This window comes from Apostichopus japonicus, chromosome 10 (genome assembly GCF_037975245.1).
Source record: "Apostichopus japonicus isolate 1M-3 chromosome 10, ASM3797524v1, whole genome shotgun sequence".
Taxonomy (NCBI): domain Eukaryota; kingdom Metazoa; phylum Echinodermata; class Holothuroidea; order Aspidochirotida; family Stichopodidae; genus Apostichopus; species Apostichopus japonicus.
Window position 1 is genome coordinate 4,096,057 of NC_092570.1, and position 21,246 is coordinate 4,117,302.

The window sequence follows — 21,246 nt, forward strand, 5'->3', positions numbered from 1 at the left end:
TTGATTTCACTCACAGGGTATGAAGCATACAATTTAGTACTTCCACTGTGAAACTGTAAATGTGCTGTATGTTAATTAATATGTATCAGGAGCAACAACCACCAGAGAGGAGTATAAAATAATGATAGTTAAACCAAATTACAATATCGACGCCAGAATAATTACGTACCAGGTTCGGTATGGGACAGTAGAGGGATTTATCCAGTCTTCCTGGCCGGAGTAAGGCTGGATCCAGTAGGTCCGGCCTATTGGTAGCACCAATAACATAGACACCTGGAACAAGGACATTAAAACAAGTTGATTTGAAAATATTTCTTTAATCACTGGATTATAAATGAAACAAGCATGACATCAACAGAGAATGCTTTCGTGCAAGAAATGGGTAACTTTATAGGAAATATATTAAAATCTTGCAGCAGAGTTAAAAATATTCAACAGCAATTCTTTTATGGCAAAATCATTAATCTCATTCTTACCCAACAGTTTGTTTACAAACAGGGTGTAAACTAATTATAAACCAAGCCAACCCTGGCACGGATACAGAGTAAAAATCTTCGATGTTTTGACATGAAACTTCAATCATGGATAAACTTTATACAATCTGCATTGACTGAAAAATGGTAATAACTCTCTCTCTCCACCAGCGGCATAGCCAGTTTTTAATAATGAAGGAATCCTCAACAAAGACAAAGTGATGACATTTCTAGCTCACTTCTGAAGGTAAACTATGTACAAACGATAAGGCAAAACAACTTGCACACTAGACTACTGAATACTCAATTAATAGGCTATAGAAGCTCGTGGGTCCCACTACTGTGAGCCCTCAGGTACTGTCCAATTGCCGATCAGCACCCCACCCCTCCCCCGTGGTTACAAGCTATCTAAAGCAAAGTACGAATACTTTATACCCTGTCCGTTACCTTCTAAGCCTTCAACACCGTCTAGCTGAGTTAAGAGTTGATTGACGACCCGGTCGGTCACCCCAGTGTTGTCGTGACCCCTCCTGGGTGCCAGTGAGTCAAATTCATCAAAGAACAGAATGCACGGCTTGGCACTCTGGGCCCTCGTGAATAGGTCCCGGACAGCCTGTTCACTCGCTCCTATGTACTTGCTTAACAATTCAGGACCCTGAAAATGATTTAATTTAAAAAACAAAAGGTGAAAATTTACTCATTTGATATTAGTTGGAGTGATATCATAACAAGTGAATTGATGATTGACAGATATGTTTGATTCCAAGGTTCATTATACATAGTTGCTGGCATAGATTATGTTGCTATGGAAATTACTGGAAAAAAATGAAACTGTTACCAATTTGCATTTAACAAGCTACTGTAAATATATTGGTTGGTTAAGTTGTAATCCATAAGACATTGCAGGCAGGTCTGAAAACTTACTGCCTGATTATTAGTATATAAGATCTTTGGTTGATCAGTTACAAGTTTATGTTACCTGGTCAACAAAGAGATGGAACTATATCAACATTGCATGGTACCTACACTAGTCTTACTCATGTACTGAATAAGTTTTCTTAGCGATTGTAGTTACACTTAGTGTACTCAAGATATGAATGACAGGATCCCTATTACTTGGTGGATGCACTATGGTCTATTCTTAATGATATGTAAGTAAATCATATGTTCCAAGCAAACACAAATGTCATCTTTAAGTTAACTTGCCAATCCTTCAGCAAAACCTCTGGTCTTAACTTTGGAGTGATAAGCTAAGTTCCCACCCCTAAGCATACCCACTATTCTCACCTGTACCCTGATAAAGTTGCACACACGTTATCAACCACACTGGTCTAAGTTGTACTAATAAAGTTAAGTCCACCCTCCTTAGCAACCACTCTGGTCTTAACATAGCTAACTCCACACTCCTTTACACATTGTTCTTACCTTTATACTAATAAAGTTAAGTCCACACTCCTTAGCAACCACACTACCCAGTAAGGTCTTTCCTGTTCCAGGTGGCCCATAGAGAAGCAGACCAGACCGTAATCGTAAAGGACAGCTGGCAAACAGCTCAGGATACTGTTGGAGATGTATAACGATAACAATTCAAAATTCTGTCGGCTATCTGGATTGCTTAACGATGAAGATTTCTTGGTGTGATATCATGTCCAACTGTCAAACATTCTTTCTTTTTGTTTTGGTTTCTTTATTTGAGTTGTTTGTGCAATACTATTCCGAAAGAACAAAGCTAACGTATGTTACACATTTTAGTGGTTTGCATTATCTACATGCTCTTGGATTCAATTACAACTTTACAAGTTGTCCTGTCACCGTTAAGCTAAAAGTTTCCATCTAAATACATTATGTATCAGGCAACTACGAATATAAGAGAAAGGGTTTACTTTAATAGCAAGACATTTCATATTCAAGGTTGTTGATTTGTTTTCCACCTTCACATCATCAATGATGTACTAAAGTGACCTTCACTCTCGTTACTTCACTAATTGATGAACTAATGAGGAGTGTTTTGACCTACTAATGCAGAAGATATAAGATGGTTGCTTGATACCATTGCTTCTAATAATAATAATAAATGAGACTTATATAGCGCCAAATCAGTAGACAAAAGTCACTGCTCAAGGCGCTTTACAACGAAAGCAGATTAATTTACAACAGAACAAGTGAAAAGATGGGTCTTAAGTAGACTTTTGAATGTAGAAAGTTTAGAACATGTTCGAATGTGATCTGGTAACTTGTTCCAGAGATAAGAGCCAGAGTATTCAATGCTTCTGTAACCATAGGTCTTCAAGCGTGGTTTAGGAACAGTTTAAATACACTTTGTTGGAGGAAAGAAGTGTGAGAGTTGGAAAATATGGCAAGAGAAGTTGCGACATGTACACAGGCTGTTCCAGATGATGAGCACAAAAGGTGAGAAGAAGTAGTTTATACTGAATTCTGTAGCTGATAGGGAGCCAATGAAGTTCCTTCAGAAGTGGAGTGGTTCAGCATTTTCTTCCCTTCCTTTTCACAATACGGGCAGCGGTGTTTTGGATCTTTTCAAGTTTCTGGATGGTCGAATCAGGAAGGCCGCATAAAATAGAATTTAGAAAGTCAAGCTTTGATGTTAAAATGCATGGACCAGTGTCTCGCAAGTCTTATTATCGAGGTAATTCCTTATGAGACTGATTTTCCACAGCTTATCTACAATCCCAATTTCTCATCATTCTTGGACAAAGTTATAACCTATACAGAACTGACAAAAACAAGGATCTCACCTTTGCAGGGAGAAGGAGTGTCTCCATTAAGTCCTGTTTGACTTGTTTCAAACCCCCGACGTCCTGCCATCCAAGTTCCCCAGCACTGTGTAACGGGACGTCCCTGAGAGAGGTGGGGGTGTATTTATGGAGGGCAACCTGGAAGTCCTCATGACAAAGAAGGATTTCTTGTATCTTATCTTCTTCTTCTTGATCAGCTGTGGAAAATTTAGAATGTCTATTTGTAAGAGATGTTACCTCTGGAAAACTGCAGGGGATGGCAACTTTTGAAAATTTCAGATGGCAACTTTTCAAATTGTTTGAAAGAAAGACCATAGTGGCATAAACTTTGCATTACAAACACTGTAGTTTTAAAATATAGGCAGAAAAAAAACAACAACCACAGTTTATGAAAGATATCGTATTGAACGGATATTTAATGGCATTCCCCTGTATTTTAAATTACCATTAGCAAAACCAAGTTACTGGTGAAAAGATGATCAATTATTGCCAAGCAATATGCTAGAAAAGTCAAATAATGGTCACATATGCTCAAACTTGCTTCCATCTTTTTTACTATTTGTTTGCTTTCACCTAGAATAATTCATTGTCCATTTTCAATTTCCTCATGACCTGGGAATAATGAGAAGGGTCAGAGCCTCCATAAAGTTATATTTGAAAACTCAATTTCGAACAGAGAAAGCAAACCTTTTTGAACTGATTGAGCTACTTTTGGAGGTGGTGGTCTGGTCTGGAGAAATCGACACGAAGAGGCGTGAATGGCCCTTTCCACTACAGAGTGGATGTCTCTGGGAACAAAGCCGTCCATCTGAGATGTGATGTCAGCAAGATCCATATTGGCAAGAGACTGCTGGTCGACTTCTACTCGGTTTTGGAGGATGGAAACTAAGACTTCTCTTCTGACATCCTAGAAATGATAAGACAATAAATATTTCATATTAAAGAAAATGAAAACTGTACTACATGCAGAAAATGAAAGCATTATCAAAAGCAGCTGGGTGGGAATGGAGGGAAAGGTCGAAGGGGGGGGGGCTCCTATCCCAATTTCCATGTATGTGATTAATAACTATATTAAAAATGACATGAATACGAGAGAATGTGGTTTAGGTTACCAACAACTGTTGAAATCATTTTTGCAAGCTGATTTTTATCTCCAGGCAAGTGAATATTGTTTTGCTGAAAGGTAAAATAAAAAAGTCCTACATTTCAAAAAAAAATTGGAGGTTATATCAAATCTCTGAACAAGACTGCACAATGAATACTCCCCTTACCTCTGTTACTCAAATAACAAAACTACTGTGACTTTGCTGCAAACTGTTCACATTTATATTGATTTTCATCCTATCTCCCCCCCCCCATCAACCCCCCTTACCCAATCATTACCAACACCACCTAGGCTCTTTTCCCTTATTACCTATATTACACTTTTCGTAGCTCATTATAACAAGATAACAGCTGAAGACAAGAGGGACTTACTATACCAGCTTGATCCTTACCTGAGATGGTGGTGGTATTTGTAGGTTGACTTGGAAGTTATGACAACCCCTCGATGAGATCAGAGTACTGTGAAGGTTGGACTTTTGTCGACAAGTTGCCAGGACGCTGATTCTAGATGCAGAGTATGTCTCAGATGACATCAAATCTTTCAAACCTTAAAAAAAGGAAAATTAAGATCCTTTTTATTGGCAAAAGAAACAGCAGAAATTGCGTAAAGATAGACTAACGTGAATGAAATTACCCCAAGAAAGGAAAGAACATCCCAAGGTTGTTCACGAGTGATGGAGTGCTTTAGAAACTTGTTTCAACTTCCGACAGAATAATGCAAAATTGTAGGCGAAAATAACATGCAATTTGCCTTTGGCAGGGTTCCCACTCTTCCAAGGAAATAAAAATCCAGGACTTTTCCAGGACTAAATTAACAAGTTCCATGTCTGGTTTTTATTCAGAGAATATACAGGTCTGTTCTTTTGTCTTGGGCAATTTTTCAGGAGGGCAAAAAGACTTTGAAAACAAAACATTCCATGTTTCCATGACTTTTCCATGACATTTGACAGTTTTTTACACTTATTTCTTTACTTCTAATTTATTTTTAAATTTTCCATGACATTTCCATGTTTTCTTACTTATTGGAAATGACATGTGACAAGCTTGTTAATGAGCTGTATCATGAGGATATGGAAAATTAACCAAATCAACTCAAAAAGTTTTTTACTGTTTTATAGGTGGTTCCTCTCTGTTGTACCATTACTCAGTACACAGCACAATGTGTACAAATTTTGATATGTGACCATTTCGTTTCGTTTATTCCAGTATAAATTGCACAAAATACAATTCATAAATAGGAAAATGGTGACTATAATAAATAAAATGTTATGTGCATTCATAAAATGTATAAAAGTTAGGAATCAGTAACCCAATTAGGAAATAAACTTTGTGGAAACTATACAAATTACATCAAATCAAGTCATTTAAAGTGTCATGATGAATAAAAATAGATGCTCTGTATACAAACGAGTTTCTGAAAACTTGCACTCTATATTTTGGTGTCGATGCACGATTCCTGAGATTATAGATAGCGTGTCGACACAGTGATTTCAGTTCTGCATGAAGCAGGTGATTTTCTTCTCTTTGAATATTCCTACTTAGTCTGATAAATTCATGCCTAGCTCCACCATTGACCTGATCAACCATACTCTCATAATCCAAATCTTAGCACAACACTTCAAGAATGCTCTGATTCTTTGTTTATCACAGGCAAGTAGAAAATGATACCAAAAAAAAATAATGTATGAAGCTATACTCACATTGTGCGACCCTCCCATGAAACACCACCTCGGGTCCAATCTCGTGTTCGGGGCCTCTCGGAGAACTGGCAATGTGGTCCAAATCATCTAGAAGGACGACTGAAGGTTGTCTCCAAGCTGCCTCTTGGAAGGTATCCTCCCACATCTTCTGTACGGTCTCAAACCGCTTTCCTAAACGGGTATTAAGAAATCTCTCAAACATCAAACGGATGTATCTTGTCATGAATGAATATTTGTTTAATTTCTGAGTCAAATAGCACATTGAAATTTCAAAACAAGACCTACAAAGAAAAAGGCAACTTTCACTATAAAATTTATTTTGCTCATTCAAATATTTTAGCTGTCACAGACAGAAGGAGAGCCGCAGGCAGGTTTGGGTCTACCTTTTCTACAATTAGATTAAAGGATTGGTTCAGGTGTTTGACATGTCTATTTTGTATGAAAGAGCACAAAAAGACAAAAAGAACAGTGAAGAAACTACCATGATAGCATGCTCTGTTAAGGAGATATGACACTTTGAAGATATCAAAATTTCTTTGAAAACGACTGGTGTAGAAAGACTTACTGTGAGGTTGTGATGTCACATCCTCACTTCCTTAACATTTGTGAATATATTTCTTTAAAAATTACTAACATTTTTTAACACATTTGAAAATAATATAATCAAAAATTCTTCAGATGTTTAATCTCAAATACTTCCTTTGACAAATATGAGATCTCCTGACATATCTTTTGGTTGAAAGTCATGAAATCTCACAAAATATTTAGAGCAAGAAACAAAGACTTTCAGGAATGTGAGGATGTGACAGCACAGCTAGTCAGATTTCAGCAGTTTCTACACAATCTGATAAAATTTTATACTTGAATATCTCTTTAACCGAAAAAGATATTTGAACAGTTTTTTTCACCATTGTGTTTCTTTTATTGTCCTCTTTCATATAACATAAACATGTATGACAACTGAACCAATCCTTTAAATCCAGGGGTTTTCAAGAGGTAGCCTGTGGGCCAAATCTGTCCAACAAAAGATTTTCGATCCAGCCAAAAAAACATACATTGGCCCACTATCTTGCACTTATAAGGAATATGAACCGATAAGGCTTGAGCACTCTACCAGCTTTCCCTAAACATTGCTCAATCTAGGTAAACTGAAAGTTTGCTTTCCTCTAGCCCTTTGCTCCACCTGATGGTTCTCTCTGGCTCTCGTAGAAAATTGATACAGATGCCGTAAATTAAGTACTGGCACCACAATGATAAGTGGTGCACATCTTATGGGATATGGCATGTATGTGGTGAGAAGGGCATTCCACTGACTCCACCCAACAAATGTAAAACTTATAACCGCTGAAATCATCCATTCTACATACTGCATTATTGGAAGTCATTGGAAAGATTCACTTTTCTAGCAATAGAGAAAAAGCTGCCTGACCATCCCACTAAAAGCAATCAAAGGAAAAAGGGTTAATACTGTACCTTGAAGATGCTTGCAGTCCACAATCTTGATATAGGCCAGATATGGCCATTCCGAGAGCTCTCTGCAGATGGCCTTGGCCAGGGTAGTCTTACCGCTTCCTTTGTTTCCACAGAGGAGGACGCCCCCGTGGCAAAGCCCCGGGGCAGGGGCAAACAAAGATTGAGGGAGTGGTCTGGCAAGGATAGAGGCTGAAAGATGATCTATTGCACACTTTCCCAGGTCACGGACACCTCTGGCGAAAAAAAGAAATGTAATACACACCGGTTAATAATCCGTATTGTTAGGTAGTTACATACACAATCTCACACTGATAAGGTGACTCAACTCAACTGTTTGGTTTTATCAGAGAACTTCCCCATTGTACTGCTGGAAGAACTAACATATATGAATTACGTTAATTCTTACTATTAATATTACTTCAGTCCATTTTATGAGTTTTCTTATGATGGATGGATGTTTAACTGGGATAACACACACAAACACACAAATATATATATGTATATATATATTTATATATACAGGATACAACTTCAGGAATTGATTTCTAGGTGGATAGCATCATGCCTGATCTCTTGAGTAAGCAAATATGTCACCAAACAGGATGAGTGTTGTTCAATATATACAGCGAGGACTGCTGTGGGATGTGAATCTCCCCTCAATGGTTTCAACACTGGCCATAACACCAGATTCTGTAACCTAGGTAACCTAGTTGGTGAGCGTGTCCACACATTAAGCAGGGGGCAGGGTTCCTATTCCAGTGGACTGTTTTCAATGTTGTATATTATCAGAAACACATGTATACTCCTTGTCAGTATGGAAGACTTAAAAGTTTTAATTGGCATTCATTCTCACCCGATATCCTGTAATTTGGGACACTTGAGAGTTGTATCTACATCATCAATACTCCAGTAAGGAAGCTTGTAAATGCCAGGAATCTTAGAGGTTGTAGTCATATTGGGAGCTACCGTCACGGTGGCTTTGTTCAGGACGAAAGGATGAAGCAAGAAATATGGCCTTTTGTCCTCGTATCTCTCCAGTTGGTTGACAGAGAGAAGGACCTCGATGTAAATGAACCCTGAGAATACAAAAATTATCATTCGTCCAATGAGTTGATTTCAATGAAATTCATTTAGCAAATCAGTGGTGATGTAATAAATATGACGATAAATAGAATATGGAACAAAATGCTAATTATTATAACAGAAACGAAACATGAATTAGAATGCGAAGCTATATATGTTAATCATTACAGAAAAATAAAACCAGAGTAGAGGTTTGAGTATAAAACTGAAAGCCGCCATGCCAACTTACCTTTTGTAGTGCAGACAGGAAATCGAATGAGGGTTCCATGTTGTTGTACAGGCATAGGCGAAATCATACAGCTAACACACCCTAACCAATGTTTGAACCCCTGTAGGATAATGGACTCTTCCAATGGCTTTAAGAAAAGAAAGAGATAAGATTGGAGAGAAAAATTTAACAACATCTGGTGCTGTACATACCACATTTTATATAGGTTATCCAAAATGGGTCGGATTTGTTTCCAAAATGACAATGAAACACTATATAATGACATTTCTAATGACATTTTCACTCACAAAATTCAAACACCAAAATTATGAATTGAAGGGCAATGATTGCATTCCTAAAAATGTATTTCCTGAACATTCAACCACATGAAGCAGAGACTGTTTAGGGTTGTAAACAAAATCATGAAATCTCAGATTTTAATTAGCTTTTGATTCTGTCTTAAATTAAGGTTGTTCCTGTAACACATTAAGTAGTCTTAATTTTTTGTTTTAGGAATCAGATTTATATGTTTTTTCGATGTATTTATGATTGTTTTATTGTCTGTTTTACTGAGTTGGAGTGAATGCCAATTCCCTTCATGGTCAATAAAGATTCTTATATCTTATCTTAATGTTAAAGTCATGTCCAGCTGTATATAAACATGAATGACATCATGGCTGATATTTTGTAACAAGATGGCTCACAGCTGCCACTAAAGGCCCTGGTATCAATAAATCATAGAAATAACCTTCACTAAGGCACTGTATCAACAAGAACAGCTGCAGCAGCTTCAAAATGCCCTGCAGCAAGGCTGTAATCAATATCAAACTATAGAGATTATCTCAGCTGATCAGCAGTGCCGATTTATACCCACCAGCCTTCAAGTTCAGATGGTAATGCTGTTTATTTGTACCATCACGTCACCTCGAAATTTAAAAATTTCAATTCTGATGTTAACGACAAGCAGTAAACTTGGTAAACCTGGGTATTCTTAAGTCTTATAAATCTAGCAGAAGACATACTAAGGCAATCTCTAACAAAGATAGTGAAACAAAACAAAAATCAAAAAACAAAAACTATCGGCATCAATCATCCGTCGAAAGGGAATCTCTGTCATCAAATATCCCTTCTTGCATATTCCTGGTTTTATCATTTCAAAGCATCAACTTGAATATAAATTACTTCCACGATTAATTAATATCTTACCTTCTCCAATAATGGATACAGGATAAGGTATTGAACTGGCATGGGAGGGGAGGTGACTGGATGTAACTCCACCCTAGCGGTCAGCTCAAGTCCCATCTGTCTACGCAGCAGATCTGGGACCTGTAGGAACCATTCCACCATCCTCTCATCGAACACCATGGAGGAGTACAAGTTACTGTTATCTTTCTTACAGTGACCTCTGAGTTCGTTCCCGTGAATGACCACCCGCACCACAGAGGCCCGGTAACCGGAGCTTTTGCCCGTATCTGGAGGGATGGCCTTTGCGTTGTTTTCTCCAGACTTGGGAGAAGGGGTAGCAGCTAGTTTCTCCTTGAGTTCGATGGATTTTTCTAACGGCGAAGGAAGCTTGGTCAAATATGCTAAAAAGTTGATATATTCGCTGCCGCTGTCCTGTTCGAGTTCTTCAGCGTACTGGCTGAGGATGTCCGACGCCCCGCTGGAAGACAAATATACCGTGGTCGGTTGCATCAACATGGAAAATGTCACCTGGGTGGACTCGGGGTGGTGATAGCTCTCCAACAGTCTAGGGCTCAGAGCCCCTCCCCACCCGTGGGGAGTGATTTCAGTCAAACCTTGTCGGGGGTCCACAGTACTGATATTTGACTCTCTTCCAAAATACTTTCTCTCTTTGGCTTCAACTTTCTTCGTAAAGAGGGGCTCGACTCTAGCAACGATCCTCACCTCCCTCCAGAATTCCTGGACTAACTTCCGTCGGGCGTCCTCTTGCGTGTCCAACAGATTTCTGTCCTCCGTCGACCGGCCCAGCAGAAACGCAGAGCTGACGGCGTCCCAAAATCGGTACGCTAAGGGAATCTCTCTCAAGACGGAGGCTTTCTCCACCTCCCACGGCAGTGCGCTGATGGCCGTGCCGTTGTCGCTTCCCGAGGGGGTGTGGCCCCGCCTCCTCCTCCTCCATTCGAAACTGTCGACGGAGAGGGCAGAGTCAAAGTCGCTGATGTAACCCGAGGCACTGCTACTGACCAGCGACTCCGAGTTGGTCGATTTACTCGATCCGGTCGATTTACTGGAACCGGTCTCCGAAGCGGACAGCTCATTGACTCTCGGATGAGGCACAAAGTCCGGGAGTCCAGGCGGCTGTTTAACGACTCGAGATTGAGGCAACACAAACAGTTCCGTGTTCGGTTCCAAACGAACACAATTTCCCGATGGCTCCGTCGAAGCTATACAAGAATAGATACAACCATACAAGTGACAAACACTTCTCATACGGGGAAGGGTTTTCATTATTGACGTCACTTATCTACAAAATGGAAATAGGTCAAAGAAAGCCTTCATATTTCAGGGTCCCCCCACCCACCCCCCCACACCTCTTGCATAAATTAGTTAAAACTTCTGATCCTCTCACCACTACAATTCATGCAAATTGTTAAGAGAGCTATATATATAATCTAGAGGATATTGTTATATTTATGTCTAAAGTAAAGATTTATCTGCATTCTAGGTCAACAAAAAGACTGACCTTCATTCTCTCATACTTTGTCAGCGAAAACGTCGATTTTAATACACTATCCATAGTCGCTACAAGACATGTGGTACTTCCTAAAAACATGTCATCAAATATTTCAAATACCTCCTAAATTTCAAATGCTCAACACAACCACATCATAAATGTAAAAGCCAAACTGTGATTTGCAACTCACTGATTTTTAAATAGATGCAGATCTTTTTGTCCACCCAGACTGGTAGGATCATCCCAGACCAGATAATCCTGACCTGATCCAGTAATCTCTCCTCTATCTGAGAAGCATGTAACTCCTGAAACACAAAACAAGAAAGAAAGGAAGGAAGGAAGTTAGGTAGTTCATAATCACCAGGAAAAAGTTGTGAAGTTTTGAATACTGTGGAAGTATCCAGTGACAAACACAGATGATTCTGCCCTTCAAATCACTTTTGTCCTGTTTCTTATTTGCTGTGAGATCTCAATGCACTAATGCAGAGTAAGAAAGGGAAAAGTAGGCAGATAAGTGAGAGACCCAACCCTATGATAGCCTGTTTGAGAAGGGGGTGGGGTGGGGTGGGGTGGGGTGGGGGAATTGGAGGGATGATGGGAAGGATGATGAAAGGGGAGATCCAAGGAAGGAAATAGATCTTAGAAGAGACAATAAAGAATTTAAACTTTTTATCTTTTAAGTCTCCTGAATGTAATGGACGTCTTGATATTCTATTGTGCCAAGTAACAAATCAGGACAAACAAAATTCCCATTATAATTCAAATTTACTATACTACAAACATATCTATGGTGATAAGACTGTACATCTTTGAGTTACCCTGCATTCAATAACAAAGTCAAAATGCACATATCAAATAAATTGCGATATCGTAATAATGCACCTAGAAAGAAGAGCAAACTTTTCGCTCAAAATATGTCACTGAAAATTATATCCTGCACTCTTATCACATAACAATAACATGTATTATGTAGTAAACTTCCAACAGTTCCAAAATTCATATGAGGTTTACCAGGATTTCCCAGTCGTCCACAGTAGCTGGCTCCACATGGACTCTCTGACATGCCAGAGTATATGGCTGTTCCTGAAGAATCACCTATAACAATGTCAAGCAATAACAAGAAAGAAAAAAAAACAATATTAGGCAGATAAACCTATTTGAACACAGAATTTGAACGCTAAATTATTCTGTGACTTTCCCACCAACCACTATGCACAATTTCTTTTGTACAATCTGTGGGTTTTGGTTGGACGGTAAAGACTGACTGACTAGAATTATTTTTTTCTTACTCCCTAATTCCACATACAAGCTCCTGAGTAGTGATTACCCATATCAACCAATTTATCCCATGATGCTAGGTTGGCATGTATTTAGCAATTGTTTCTTCCCCCTCTCTGCCAACCATTGCAACCTACCCCTCCTCCAAACCCTCCCCCCCCCCCACCATCCGAACTGAGGTTGACAATAAGATGTTACTCATCTAACCTTGCAATGTTAATTATGTGTCAAACATGCCTCACTGTCCTACAGTAATACAAACAAATAACAGGGAGAGAATTGACATACTGTACACACTTGTATGTATTAAAACCAACCAGCTCTGGACTTACAGTATTAATAGTAATTATGTATGAATTTCAGTGTTTATGTAGTGTTATGCAGTGAAGCCTTTTATCATATTAAACTATGAATGTGTTCTTGTACAACAACATGTCTTACTTATCCGCTCAAAGATGTTTTCCTTCGCTCGGGAGTACAAAGATTCAGAGCAGTAAGCTGCTTCAGTACCTTAATAATTAACCATCCATGCTGCTACAAGCATGGCTTAAGCTTAAGTTTGCATAAAATCTAGCATCAGTTATATTTCACTGTACAAACTTTACAGTGTACCTACTGTTCTACACAGTGTACAGTATGTATATCCCCATTGTACACTCGTAACAAGGACGGTAGTACTAAAGCAGAGTGCATGTTAAAATAACAGGCATGAATGTTAATGATATAATATTTCTATATATACAGATTGTAAACAGCCCAATTCTGTAACTTGATTGATGATCAAATTATGTTAAAACTGAGAAGCATGTCATCAATTCTTCATGGGTTAAATGACAGGATTTTTTCCTGAGAGTGTGCCAAAAAGTAAAAATTCACATCTTAATGCTTCAGGTGTTAAACGTACCGTGTGTAAATGTATAGAGACAAGTCTCTTGCACAGCCAAAGGGTTTGATTTACTGTTAATGTTTTACACAAAACTGGAATGGTAAATGACTGCACAGGATATATGAATGACTGCATACAACTGCGATATAGTAACACTTTTTCACAAAATCTCTCATGCAGAATACAGCATTGGAATCATTTGAAGTATATACTGTATATGCTGTCAGTTTTATTAGCATGACTAGCGAACATATGCTTCAAACAATGCAAAACCAGTAGAACAATTTAAAGATGTCCCGATATTTGGGAATGGAAAATTGCAAAGCTCCCTATTTTGTTTAGAAGAGACTGCTTTGTCGAATATGCTGTTCCACGAATGCGAAGAAGTACTGTACTGTACAGTATTGTACTGTACTTCAGCAATTAAGAAATAATAATAATTAATAATTAACAGTTCTTATATAGCGCAACTTACAATAAAGTCTTGCCGCGCTGTACTTAACCCTGGTCATTGGTAACTTGTCACACCTACACACCAAAATGTGCACAATTCAAACAATCTCTCCTGGGGCACCACAGTGCACCACAGCCACGTGTCCCCTGGGGGACTTCCCATAGGGTGCAGCCACAAACCGGCGCACACAACTATATTTACAAGTCACCTCGCAAATCCCCATTTATACACCTGGGTGAAGAGAGGCAATGGAGATAAAGTGCCTTGCCCAAGGACACAACGCAATGATCTGGCCAGGGCTCGAACCTGTAATCCTTAGATCACAAGTCCACTGCCTTAACCACTTGAAAGTAGACTCTACGGAAGGAATCCTCACCTCCTGGCCATGTTTCAACCCTGCTTTATCCCCGATGAGGCCATTTATCTGCACTACCGGGGTAGAGGCCAAAGGTGAAGAACCCACTGCAAGGTCGCCATTCCAGGAAAAGAATGCTTTCCTTTTTTCTCCCCATTGAACCTCGAAGACTGTGATCTAAAATTTAAAATGAATCATATTTGCGAATGATCTCTTAAAATCAAGAGAATAATTTAAACAATGATCTTTTGAATCTACTATAAAGATATGAATCTTGAGGAGGTGAAGCGGGGGATGTGAGGGGTGGGGAGGGGTTGAAGAGACTTGAATGATTTGAATCAAATATACTTTAGGCATTCGACTTAAGACTTTCTACTCTAGATACACAAGTACAGTAGATGGACAGTAGAAACACTTTTGAATCAAGGGAGAAAATGCAGTTATTACGTAAATTCACAGGGCAGGCAAAAAACTGAGTATTCATCCATTCCAGGACTTAATGTATCCATGTAGTTTGTAAACATCTGTCAAACATTAAGTTTAATTTTTGTAGATCTCTAACTTCTCTGTAAGTGATAGCAGACATAGCCACAATGAACAGACTTCTGTATAAATACTTCACCAAGGTACCCAGTCAATTGACTATAATGTACAATAATATATAAAGATGAATATTTCTTATACGCACACCTGAATTCAAGTCAATGCAACTCTCACCCGAGAGGACCTTATTACGTGCAAAATTAGTCAACAATCAATAAAGGCAGCTGTAATGCTGCCAAAATAATTCACAGAGTGCTAACTTTCTCGACTGATCATTATTCCCAGGACACAACTTTCTTAATGCTAATACCACTCTATACTGTACCATCATATCATGCTTCAAAGCACTCATATTGACAGTATGAACAGTTCCTAACCTTTATATTCTAACAGAAAGTGGGCTATATCCATACTGCTTATACTGTCATTACAAGTGCTTTGAAGCATAATAACATGAAAGATTTAAGTTTATATAAAAAATAAACATAAATCAAAATTGGAAGAAACAAAACCTTCATACATTGTACTAACTGTTAAATCTAGAGCTTAACAACACATAGTGTGATTGGACCATAACTAAACCTTGTTAGCCAGTTTCAGACCAAACAAAATATATAGAGTTATAGTTCAATGAAATATCAATTAATTTACTGTCCAAATCCATCCAGCTGGGATAATTTTCTTATACTGTAATAGTAAGTCTAGCTGTCAAATCAAAACTGCAGAGCACTGGTATTGACGGTATGAACAGTTCCGAACATTACTGCTCATACTGTCAGTACAAGTGCTTTGCAACATGAAATGAAAGTATGTAGAACTTAACATTAAGAAAAAAGTCCTAATCAAGTCTCAGGTATTCTGGTATTTATTGAGGGAGGTAATGATGTACAATAGAACAGCTACATGTTCTCCAAGCATACAAAGTAAAAGTACATTACACAAAAGAAAAAAGAAGTACCGTACCTCTTGAGAGGAGCTGAGTTCCTTGCTCCAATCTTCCGGAAGAGTTATGAAGCAGTGTTTGTTGGTACTAAATAGCACAGTCGCTATCCTGCTTCCTCTTCCCATCATTGCGGCTGAAACGAAAGCCAACATCTCAAATGTTTTTTGATCCTCTATAAATTATATATGCAGTCTTGAAATAATAACTTCACGGACGATTCATGCATAATAAATGAACCCTTAAAGTATTACAACGTCGCCAAAATGGCCTCCAGGGCTCTCTGAAGTTGACGTGGAATAAAAAGTAACATCCAGTCGTCGAGTGTTGAAATATGACGTTGATGAAGAGCGCTCACATTCCGTCAACTACACAAAAGAAGGTAATCATCTTTAAGTGTGACACCCTTTGGGTTTTTTCCCCAAGAAGTGAAATTTTTGAATATCAAACTCGAAAACAAGTCCACGTTTTCAGAGCACATTTTTGAATGTTCGAATGACGACACTATTTTTCTTTCTCAATATTGGAAAATATTTTATTACAGACTGGTTTTCTTCCAACGTAGGAGAGCAAAGTTCTGTTTGCATTAAAAAGTTTGATTGCAATCGGCAGGGCTCTCAATCATCTTAAACTTCATGAGGAATATCTAGACGACAATATAATTGCGCACGTCAGGTAAGGTACATGTCAGAAATTATTACGTCATTTCTGCGTCAAAATTGGGCAACAATTTCATCATGCCAACCAAGATCATGCTTCAACTGAACCAACGTGTATGACAGGTTTGCTTAATTATTAACAGTGAATTTTGTCAACATTGGTTTTACTTGTAGATCAATATTAAACTAGCTACGTGACAGTTTAACTGATTTTTGACTGATGGCTGATTTCGTTTAATTTTAATAAAAGAAAAATAGAAAGATATTACATGGATTATTTTTGAAAACTAATTAATAACTTAGCAGCAAACCATGTCTTAGGCAAACTGCCAATACTGGGAAGTAGCGCAAGGACGGTCATGATATATTGGGTAACAACGTGTATATATGGCAAGGCTTGGTTAGTTTGATGTTACGAGATAATAAAGCATTGAAGCAAGATACAGTAGTTATGACTAGACAACAAAATTCTAAGCAAAAATCTAAATTATAATTAGACTAACAGTACGAGTGTTTGGATCATGACCACATTTACCCCAAAATCCCAAATCATACTTTTATCATTTCCATCCATAAGTTTAACTTGGATCTCGGTAAAATTTTCTTTTATGATACTTTCTACTAATATACTATGCTGTACATTATTACATATTTTCTTACAATTTAACCATACATGTGTACAGATACTGTACAGTAGTATGGAATGTGGTTTTCTATAGATAACTCTGCACAACTTTTGAAGAACCTCAACAGGGCTGGGACAGCCTCCCAGAATTGGCAGCTCTCCCCTCTTAGTTATATTATTATTATTTTTAGTTCTTGTATAATTTGTAAATGCTTCCGATATGTTAATTACTTGCTTGTCTACTTCTACAATCCCTTTTTGCTTTATTTACTTAGCTATTCTGTGTATCAATGTTTTATTTGCTAACCTGCAATAGCCAGATCAGGCTTGTCCCCTCTGACAAACAGTAGGAGCTCAACAGTAGAAGACCGTGTGGGGCTGATAAGACCAAGAATAGTTTGTACAAGTGCTATTGTACACACAAAACCCACAATCCTTTTATGTTTTTATATAGTATTATCATATGTGACTTAATCACATATGTACTTTATATGTAAACAGATTACTACTAAAGGTGTAACTGGTAACATTACATACATGTATATACAGTATATATACTCTGAAGCACAGAGATTTACACTGACTGCATGCATCTGTAGGAATAATTTATCTTGTTTAGCTATTTGGTCAAATTGCTACCCAATTGTAGTTTAGACGTTTAGTATCATGAACAGTTGTAACACAAACAGAATCTTAACAGGTTCAGTGTTTTAGTGACAAAACAAAATTTTGAAAATTTACCTACAGTACTACATTAAGATACAAACTTATAGTGTAAACCACATGTGGACAAAGGGAAGGGGGGTAGGGGTACTCCGGTAGCTGCAATTTTTCTGCAGCCTGTCCGAAGAGCTCTGTTCACAACCTATTCATGAATCCAGTAAAGTTATTTATAACAAGGAAAAAATACTTAAATAGCAAGGAAAACATTAAATTTGTGTATAAATATATACTTCCAGGAGTTTGCATACATGTATACTGTAGGCTTAACTGTGATAGGATATATTCAAATATATTACTGATGGACAACATTCACATAGAAAATTCTGATCTTTTATTCCCGTGTAATGTAGTTTAAATGTCAAAATTTTGTCATATGTGCAGGTGTAATGTTAAGTGCTGGGATGTGTGGAATTAGGTGTACAAAGCTTCACTGTGGTCCAGTGAAGACAGTTACTGATTATGTCATACTGTACAGTAGGGAACTGACTTCTCAACTGTTACAGGCTAGTTTATATGACCTATCAATGCATGCAAACTATTTGAGACAGAATTTATTGAATATCCCCTAAAGGAGGTAATTGCATTTTGTCCACCTGAAATACATTATTACTATAAGAAGGAATTTAACATGTGATGCCCAAAGACAACAACTCAAAATGGTTCAAAGTTGGGTTTTTCTTTAACTAATGTACATACTCACTAGTATATTATGTCACCCTTATGGTGTATAATAAGTTTGGTTAGTTTCAATCTGTTACAGCATGACATGTATAGTAGTAAACTCCAGCTACATAATTTGAAATTATTTTAAACAAGACTGTGGTACTGTAGAAAGTGTTTAAGATGTTCGGGCAAGTTAGGGTACACGTTTTGAAGTGTTTGAAATAGATGTTACAATTCAGGTACATCGAGAATCTGCATACATTTTTATTCCACATGTGTGAACATTTTTACTGTATGTTCACAGAATTATTGTGTTTGACTAAAGAAATAGAGTTTGGATAAAAAGCACCATCAAACTAGAGTATGTCACATCATTGCCTGTACATACGAAGTGTAACTAGTACAGTAGTGAGATACTTAATTATGGACTGACGTACAAAATTGGTTGTATGGTATAGATGTATCTGGACCGTAAATGTAACATGTATGTCAACCATGTTTTATGTCTTTTCTTCAACAAATTATATACAAGTACAAGTTAAAGTTTACAAGACAGATTGGGTACCAGAAATGCACAAACTACTACTGTAGGTAACATTGTGATACAGTGAGAATATCATTTAAACATGTATGCACTGCTATCTACTGTATAGCCTTATTTATAACGTACCTGTGGGCTGCATGGAGCTATGGAATGTATACAACCATTTGTACTCAAGATTGATAATTTGTTTCTGTTTTCATAGAACTTGTCTGATAGTCATTTGGTAGGTTCATAAATGATTTTGATGATGACAACTGCACAGTATTCAGCACTAACAGGTACTGCTCCCTCAGAAGTTGACATACTGTAATTGTGAAGTGTACAGTAGGAATAAGTATTGTATTTTCTTACAAGTTTTGAACATTTCTAGAATTATTCCACATGCAATCAATTTTGATGATGCTTTTTATAAATTGGTGCATTGCGGATGTTCAGCTACAATACTATAAACAATATCAGCTCATATTTCATGTTATCCCATACAGGGAGAACAGTAAGTGAAGACAAACCCAGCAAATGTAACTATGTATGGATAACATTATCTGTCATGGTACAGACAGACCACAATCACTCATTACACAAAGACTGAAAGAGAAAAAGAAAAAAGAGGGAAAAAAAGAGGGGGGTCACAAACTATAACAGGCAGTAGGACATGTATGAGTTTGACTTGAAGAAGCAACAGCAAAATCACCTCAAAACACTCACAGAATATGGACCCTATGTGAATTCTGTACCTTGCATTCCAATATCTGAATTTTTCAACATAGTAGCACTATATAATTATTAAGTCAGATAGTAACTATAATTAACTCTATTGTTTGATTTTTTTTTTCGTTTTTTTGTATTGTAGGATACTTTATGATTAGTTTTCATTTCTCAACAAAAGTTCCCTTTTTAAGTAACAAACTTTTCATACTGTTGATACTGGATACTATTACTCTGGCAGCATGGTCTTGGTCCCTAATTTGATACACCATCCCTCTCCTACAATTGACACACTTGCACACTTATCTCCATAGCAACATTAGAGCCTAGAACCTCTAACTAGTAATATTAGTAGAAGCATATACAGAACATGTTTTCCTTCATTATGCATCCAGCCATGGTTTTTATATAACAAAGCAATTCCAAAAGCTATAATGTTCGTTACCTTTTTCCCTTGTGACCTTTTTTAAGGAGACTCCTAGTCCTAAAAACTGTTCATCTGTATGACTATGAGGTATAGTCTGTTGACTAACTGTGTTACACATACTGTGTACCTGAACAGCTAACAATGTTGGAAGGGAATAATAAATGTGGTATTGCATAGCAAAAGCTACTGAATATGAGCAAGTTGCAGTACAAGTGCAGAAATCCATAGCAGTATGTACATGTACATGTTCAGCCCTATCGATAGGCTATGGTCAAGGTCAAAGTAAAACTATAGTATAGAGCAATATAAGAGCATGCCTAGGCCTAGAGACAAAGTTGAGAGGCTTCAAACTGCTACACAAAATTTGAAAACTAAATTATTCAGTGCTACTAGTCTAATTGTGCAGTGTTTCGCGGAATCGCCAATACATTGCGAAGCATTCTTTTACAATGCTGAAGGTCACAAAACTATATGATACGGGCATCTGACATCAATATAGCTGCACCCATTCCCAAGAAAACAATATTTCGTGGAACCAAACCTAATACAAAAAGCAGTTCAGCCTTACACTGGCAGTGAGCTTTATCGTATCATGGATGAATTTTCACCTTAGCTTTACATCCTTTAAAATCAAGTGTCTGTGACTAGCAATACATAGTGTACCAAATTTTCGAATACGTTTATTTTAACTCACCAAAATCTCCATCTGCTGTTATTTGGAAGCTTTAAGGCAAAAGTAATCGGAACAATCTTGGTCATTTCCTTACTTCATTACTGGAGTCTGACTGAGTGACCTTTTCATCACCGTCGAGGCATTAGCCATGGTTAATCTGACATTAAATGTAATACTCGCTGATACTGGTGCAGCTTTGGACATTCATTTGTCATTGCTACACGAAATGAGGTATTTACAAACGACAGGATCAACTCCGACTAACCTTGCATCGAA

General features: G+C 37.6%; 1 protein-coding gene across 1 annotated transcript in view; it reads right to left on the minus strand.

The window, feature by feature from the left end:
* Positions 1-21,139, minus strand: part of LOC139974808 (peroxisomal ATPase PEX1-like) — a 31,650-nt gene extending 10,511 nt beyond the window's left edge. The window contains exons 1-16 of the mRNA XM_071982243.1: positions 20,992-21,139; positions 15,975-16,087; positions 14,490-14,645; positions 12,507-12,590; positions 11,686-11,800; positions 10,004-11,205; positions 8,819-8,945; positions 8,360-8,582; positions 7,507-7,739; positions 6,034-6,204; positions 4,726-4,880; positions 3,917-4,136; positions 3,230-3,426; positions 1,899-2,033; positions 921-1,128; positions 170-273 (exon numbers count right to left, since the gene is read on the minus strand). Coding sequence (XP_071838344.1) covers positions 170-273; positions 921-1,128; positions 1,899-2,033; positions 3,230-3,426; positions 3,917-4,136; positions 4,726-4,880; positions 6,034-6,204; positions 7,507-7,739; positions 8,360-8,582; positions 8,819-8,945; positions 10,004-11,205; positions 11,686-11,800; positions 12,507-12,590; positions 14,490-14,645; positions 15,975-16,082 — 3,438 coding nt within the window. The 5' untranslated portion in view covers positions 16,083-16,087; positions 20,992-21,139. The remainder of the gene's footprint in view (positions 1-169; positions 274-920; positions 1,129-1,898; positions 2,034-3,229; positions 3,427-3,916; positions 4,137-4,725; positions 4,881-6,033; positions 6,205-7,506; positions 7,740-8,359; positions 8,583-8,818; positions 8,946-10,003; positions 11,206-11,685; positions 11,801-12,506; positions 12,591-14,489; positions 14,646-15,974; positions 16,088-20,991) is intronic.
* Positions 21,140-21,246: the final 107 nt, after the last annotated feature.